This window comes from Centruroides sculpturatus, unplaced genomic scaffold, assembly GCF_000671375.1.
Source record: "Centruroides sculpturatus isolate CEXI.00-Female unplaced genomic scaffold, Cexi_2.0 scaffold618, whole genome shotgun sequence".
In the NCBI taxonomy this organism is placed as follows: Eukaryota; Metazoa; Arthropoda; class Arachnida; order Scorpiones; family Buthidae; genus Centruroides; species Centruroides sculpturatus.
This window is the reverse complement of record NW_019385016.1, coordinates 1-6,926: the sequence shown is the minus strand read 5'-3', so window position 1 is coordinate 6,926 and position 6,926 is coordinate 1. Positions and strand designations below refer to the sequence as shown.

The following is a 6,926-nucleotide window of genomic DNA, read 5'->3' as shown; positions in this document are numbered from 1 at the left end:
AGACTACAAATATTCGAGTACAAAGTAACTGGTTTCGACTTATTTCTACTTAAGAAGTAGTTAAATAATTAAGCGACTAGGGAATTGGGGACATAAACAAAACCCTGATGAAAGAGCCGAAATTTTACTTAAACAAAAGCTTAACCGAACCAATCTCTAGCCGAGCACAGTGGGGACTGATTTCTTCGAAATATTAGATGTAATAAAGACAGAAAATTTTCCAGTTCGACGAGAGTGACCGAAAAGTTGTAAATTTTGGAAATTTCCGTGGACAACACCTGGTCCTAAAACGAATTAGTTAGAAAACAAATGAAGGACAATCTATTAAGTTTAACATATTTAGATTTTTACAGCTATGGTGAGAAATGTTAAAATTTACAACAACCCTGTCGCGTCCTTTGAAATATACTAGTGATGCGACAAAAGAGGCATTTGACATTAACCGATATCGGCACCCTCGGGATTTGGCATGCATGCATGCACGCACTGCACACCTACCAAGGTCGTCTCTGATTACACTCGTAGGGAGCTATTTGAGTAAGTGTTAAGATTTGAAGAGTAAACAATATTTTATGTTAATTTATGTATGTTTCTTTACAAAGCTATATTTAATTATAATTTTCTTATATTCATACAATTGAAGAATGTTTTGTACCAGGTATGTATATCCACCACACATTGTTATTTCATCAAGTTTTTATAATTTTATTTTTAATTTTAGCCCTTATATCGTGGCTAGCGATTCAGAATGTAATTGCGATATTGAAAATTTATTTTAAAAAACTTTTGGCTCAAGTTCATATAATGAAAAAGAAAACATTATTAAAAGAGAAAGGCCAATGCCTAAGTTAAATATAAACACTTCAATAAAAAAATTTGTTCGACATTTTCACGATAAAATGGCTCTGTAAATGCATAAAAATGCAAAAATTGTTTTGTTGGCTTGCCTTGCCTACTATTTTCAAATGAAATTAGTGTGTGGAATAAGAATGGCTTTGATAATTTAGCTGGCAAAAGACACGAAAAATCGTCGATTCTTTCATATTTGAAGCAATTTGGAAAGCAAAGCGGAATAGAATTTAACATTAGTAAATAATATAAAATAAATATTGAAAATTATAAGGTAATTACGGCACATAACATCTATTAATTTAGATAAAATATATGTTTTTATCAAAGCAAGAATCGGCATTTAGAGGGCATAGGGAATCTATTGAATCCAATAACAGAGGTAATTATATTGAACTTGTTTATTTATTAAGTACGTCAGATAAATAATCTATTAAAATTACATTTAGAGAATTAACTGATTGCCGCTGGAGGTCGGCTTCTTACAGAAACAGCTTCCCTATCAAATGTCACGCCACGCCACTGCTGAACAGTATTTTGATATATTGACAGTTTCATAAATCCTGTGGACATGGTGGTCATGACAAAATGCTATACAGAATTAAAATATTTTATATACAAAAAACAGATGAAATATTTGTTGCTTTACGTCCTACCCGCGAAATCAAACGTAATATACAGGTATCCCTGTATAACGTTTTGCTCAACCACGGTTTTGGAAATCCTTTGTACAAAATTTCACAGTTTAACGTAAACTTCATTATTCGATATTTTTTTTTTTTTATTCAAGTGTGTTGACTCAAATTTGCCGATGGATTTTAGAATATTGAAATTTTCAAATTCGTCAGATTTACTTTAATGAAAACTGAATAAAATTTTTTTCTTCCTTGTCCTAGCTTTCCTATCAAGAAGTGTCATTGTACAGGTATACCTCGCCTTACATCGGTAATTGGTTCCAGGAAAACGACGTAAGTCGAAAAACGACGTAAGTCGAATTTACCTGTCTCCGAATCTACTTATCACTAGGAAAGCATTTTAAATAATATATGGTTAATAAAAATCTATTTTAAGCTTACAAACAAATAAATTTTAGTTTTTAATATAGTACAAAAAAAGTAATCTAAATTTACGAATGCGTGTACTGTAAATACAGTACATACTTGTATATATTTTAATATGATTTTATGTGCTTTAAACGTTTATCTAGTGATATTACGACTTCAATATTTGTGGCGGACAGACGTAAAGTCGAATAAAATGACTTAAACTTGATTTTTATTTTTCCATATACTTTTTTAACAAGCGACGTATAATCGGGAACGACGTAAGTCGAGGTATGCCTGTAGTTGCTTTCAGGCTTCAGTCCTGAAAGCAACGACAATGATGACGACTGTCACTGTATTTTGTTTTTATAGATTAAATAAACTTTTTCTAAATACGAAGATTAAACCTTTTTTAACCGTAGGTAAGCAATCATTCGTAAATTGACGAACGAAATAAGGCGGTATCTCGGTACTCGAACACAAATTCTGGAAAAAAATCACTTGGTATTCGAATGAACAGATGCGACCAGTTAGAACAAATTTTCGATTAATTACAATTTTTATTTCATTCATAAAAATTGTTTATGATAAAAATAAAAAAATATGAAAAGTTGCTGATACTTCTGTTCAAGATCTACAAAAAAGCTGAGGTGACGACGATTCTTTGTAAAAAAAACGTCCTCGTCTAACTAAAATTAATATTAACACGTAATACAGTACAGTAATACCTCGACTTACGCGAACCCGGAGTTACGCGATTTTCAAATCTCGTCGATTCCTCTTTTGTTTGAGCGCCACGCATCTCATGATTACTCACTCCCCCACACAGCTTACATATTCGGACGTGTCGAGCGGAATTGACACATAGCTACAATTTATTTTGTGTTATTTATTTCTGTGTTTGTTATATCTACGGAGACTTGAGAGACTCTATGTGGCGATTTCTTGTAACCGTGAACGAATCAAAAGACGAGATAAGATTAACGAGAACATTTATTAGCTTACATACATTCGATTTCGATTTTACACAAATTGCGAAATTATACCCCGACTTACGCGGTTATTGCTCGGTCCCATCTATCGCGTAAGTTCGGGGTATTACTTAATAGTCTTAATATACGAGGTAGTGTCTATGCTCTTAGTAAATTATATGTATAAATTATTATGGCTTGTGAGCGCTAAGATTGACTTTTACTTTACCTCTAGACTTATTACACTACCACAGGACATCAAATTAGATTTAGAAAAACACTATTTTATTTTCAGAATGCATTTCGGACATGGAGTCCCTCATCAGCTTTTTTGCTACAAAATTAATAGGTTAATGGACGGATACATGCTGCGTACGTCCAGGGAAGCAATCCTGTAGGTGGGCTCGAACTTTATTGTTTTGAGTCTTTGTATAAAGTAGTCAGTGCAATGTATGCTATAAGGGGATTTGACAAGGGTGTTTAGTTTTTCTTTTAAAATAAGTTCTAAATTATAAAAGATATATCCTTTTATATCAACCATAGGTCTATAGGAGACTGGAACTTTATGGGTTTTAACCCTGTAAGAGAACTTTGGTGTTCTGTTTTCACTGTACCACACCCAAATCTTACATTGATGAAACTAGTAGGGAATTAAAGGTCCGTTTCAACGAACATATCTATGCCATAGCACACAACAATGATAGCTCAGCTGTAGCCGCCCACTGTAAAAATGAAGGCTGTCAGATTGTAAAGGATACTGTCAAAATACTTAAAAAGGAACAAAATACTTACAAAAGAAGATGGTACGAACACTTAGAAATAATAAAAAAACAAAGAGAAATTCATGAATAACAACTTCGGCCAAAAATTACACGAATCGTGGTACGCATATTTGACCAGAGGATGCGTGGTGGGAGGGGAGAGGTGTGAAAACGGATAGGGGTGAGGGTGACGATTACCCCTGGAATGTACTTCGAATCGTCTTGTTACTCTGTCCGTGTTACTGTGAAGTTACTTATCATTTTGTTTTAACAATGTATATTTTTACGACTTTACTGTTTTACCAGAACCTCAGTTTATTATTATGTTATTGTATCAACATTACCGTTTAATGGAAAATCTTGGTTTATCGCGTGCTTAGTCTTTTAATTAATGTTCAACGCATCGAATCCACGTGTCAAATGTTAGTCCACATTCTTTGTTCATTTCTGTCAATCACGGTCTTTCTATAAAAATTGTTAACCTATTAATTTTATAGCAAAAAAGCTGATGAGGGACTCCATGTCCGAAATGCATTCCGTTATAGGAACCCGCGTTACAGTAGACCCCCTATAACGCGGGTTCCTATAACGGAGATTCCTATAACGCGGCGAAACAATTGCGACAATATTCGTATAAAGACGCTAAAAGAGCCGCGTAAAACGTCATTGCGGACGAGCAGCCGAACCGACTTCAATATTTGTGGCGGACAGACGTAAAGTCAAATAAAATGACTTAAACTTGATTTTTGTTTTTCCATATACTTTTTTGACAAACGACGTATAATCGGGAACGACGTAACTCGAAACGACGTAAGTCGAGGTATGCCTGTACTATTGAACGCAGAATAAACGATATGGCCAGTGACATTCGAGAACAAGTAGTCGAGAAATTAAAGAAGAGCCCATATTTTGCTTTGCAGTTTGACGAATCTACTGATGTTTCAGATTGTGCACAGTTTGTAGTATTTGTGCACTTTGAAGCAGATGAAAGTATCACAGAAGACATTTTATTTTGCAAAGCACTTTCTTCAAACACCACAGGTCAGTGTTTGTACGACATATTTTTAGAAAGCATTCGCAACTACAAGATTGATTGGACAAAATGTATTGCCATTTGTAGCGATGGCGCTAAAGCTATGACTGGACAAAAAGGCGGACTCGTTGCAAAATTAAAATCAATAATGCCTAATGTCTCATGGACACACTGCTTTCTTCATCGACATGCTCTGGTAGCCAAGGTTTTACCTTCTGATTTAAATGAAGTGCTTAAAGAGGTGATCAAAATTGTGAATTCTATTAAAGGTAAAGCCTTGCAAACCCGACTGTTCAGAATCATTTGTGAAGACATGGGTTCGCTTCATCAAAATCTCCTTTATCATACAGATGTCAGGTAGCTATCCAAAGGAAAGGTATTGACAAGAGTTTTAGAACTGAAAGCTGAATTGTTAATGTTTTTACAAGGTGCTAAATCTGAATATGCGAATTATTTATGTGACCCNTAACTAATACTATGACCAGTAAATAACAGAAATCAAGTCCCGCCATTGGCGCTGTTCGCCGTAGCGGCATATTTTAGAACTAATGTTCACTCGGGCTAGACTCTTGTGGCTCTCTTCGTGACAAAAAGTCATAGTTTTAAAAAATTAACAGTGGCAATTAATGCCTACACCGAAAGCTCAAAACAGTTTTTCCACATCAATATTGGAGGGGGGAAAACCTGATAAAACTTTTAACGAAATCTTTATGATGAAAGAAAACAGAATTAGAACTAATTGTTACATAAAATAGTTAACATTTTAAAACCTTCCATTTTTATTCACGATCTCAAGTAAGTAACCTGACATCTAGTGGAAAAAATGTTAACTATCCATCGTAGGGTCGCATACGTCATGCATTGTTCGTGTTAGTATGAGTAAAAGTAAAGTGTTCTGTTGTGTGCAAGGTTGTAATTCGAAATATAACAGTTTGAAAAATATCAGTTTTCATCATTTTCCGAAAGCGGGTAAAGTTAAGATCATTAATAAAGTTGGCAAAGAGGAAAATATCGAAAGAAAAAAGGCTTGGGAATTAGCATTAAAGATGGAAAAAAAAATGACTCCATCAATGAGAGTTTGCTCTCTACACTTTATAGAAAATGATTTCATTTTACCTGGTAAGAAAATTATCCTAATAATAATAATGTAACAAAACGATTCTTTTAATTACTTGATCTCATACTAAAAATTAGTATGGCCCGACATTAAATAAATATATATATATTTGTAATTCAATTTTAAGAATTTAATAAATTTTCAAATTATCTATGATTGCAGGTGTACCATCAAAAAAGAAATGCCTCAAAAAAACTGCTGTTCCTAGCCAAAATTTGCCAGTTACAAATAAACAATTTTTTGATCATTGTGTTAGGAAAAACAAGCATAACAAACTTTCAAAGCCTATCCAAGAGACAATCAATAAGACGCATCCAGAAACTAGTCATAACTCAAAACCTACTGTACAAGATATTGAAGCGGCTCGAATTTTATTAGAGTTAGAAATTTTATTAGAATGATGGAAATGATTATTGAAGAACACAAAATCCCAGAAAAAAATAATAAAGTATTGTAAATGTTTCTATTCAAGTTAAAACAATAATAATAAATGTTACCTGACTAACATTTAATAGTTGGTATTATATTGATAATTGCACACAGTATATAAGGATAAATCAATAAATAACCACTGGTTATTGATTCATTCTTTTATATTGATGAAATTTTGAAATATGGTAGTCATGACAATTTAAAGTACTTTACAATCAAGATGATTTTTGCTTAAAATTGTCAATTTTAAGCAAAAATCATCTTGTAATTTTTGTAAAATAGAATAGTGTGCATTTTCTAGAAATAAAATTATATAAAAGAATCTTCTCCATGACTTTAAGATATGAAATTAAAACAGGTTGGGAATAGTGAAAGCAGATCTTTAATTAAACAAACTATTGTAAGGTCACAGAAACATACTATAATTTCTAGTATTTCTTCAAAGTATTCTTCAGTTTGGTTCAGTAGAATGGGTTTTATTTGTTTTAAGTTTGAAAACTTCAAAACTGTTTGTTCATGTAACTGAAATGTGCATATTTCAAAATATAATTATACAAGCATAATATATTAAAATAATAAATACATTAATTATAGTTTTTAAAAATAATTTTATATAATATGTAAATAAAATACTATGTGGTATTTGTTAGGATAGAAATCAGTAACAATGAAAAGAACAAAAGATTAGAATTGAGTTAAATGACAATATAGATTGAGAAT

General features: G+C 32.5%; 1 protein-coding gene and 1 pseudogene across 1 annotated transcript; both read left to right on the top strand.

Annotated features, from left to right (window-relative positions):
- LOC111633467 overlaps positions 1-5,126 on the top strand; it is an 18,726-nt pseudogene extending 13,600 nt beyond the window's left edge.
- An 83-nt stretch (positions 5,127-5,209) lies between these two features.
- LOC111633485 (THAP domain-containing protein 2-like) lies at positions 5,210-6,396 on the top strand. Its single transcript, XM_023378066.1, has 2 exons — positions 5,210-5,776; positions 5,937-6,396. The coding sequence occupies exons 1-2, from the start codon at positions 5,533-5,535 to the stop codon at positions 6,173-6,175; spliced, it is 483 nt and encodes a 160-aa protein (XP_023233834.1). The 5' UTR covers positions 5,210-5,532; the 3' UTR covers positions 6,176-6,396.
- Positions 6,397-6,926: the final 530 nt, after the last annotated feature.

What these genes read in the sequence shown, in the direction of transcription:
- LOC111633485 (XM_023378066.1), top strand. Translation starts at nt 5,533, where the DNA reads ATGAGTAAAAGTAAAGTGTTCTGTTGTGTGCAAGGTTGTAATTCGAAA. An exon ending in AAATGATTTCATTTTACCTG is followed by an intron (nt 5,777 to 5,936) that starts GTAAGAAAATTA and finishes CTATGATTGCAG; the next exon opens with GTGTACCATCAAAAAAGAAA.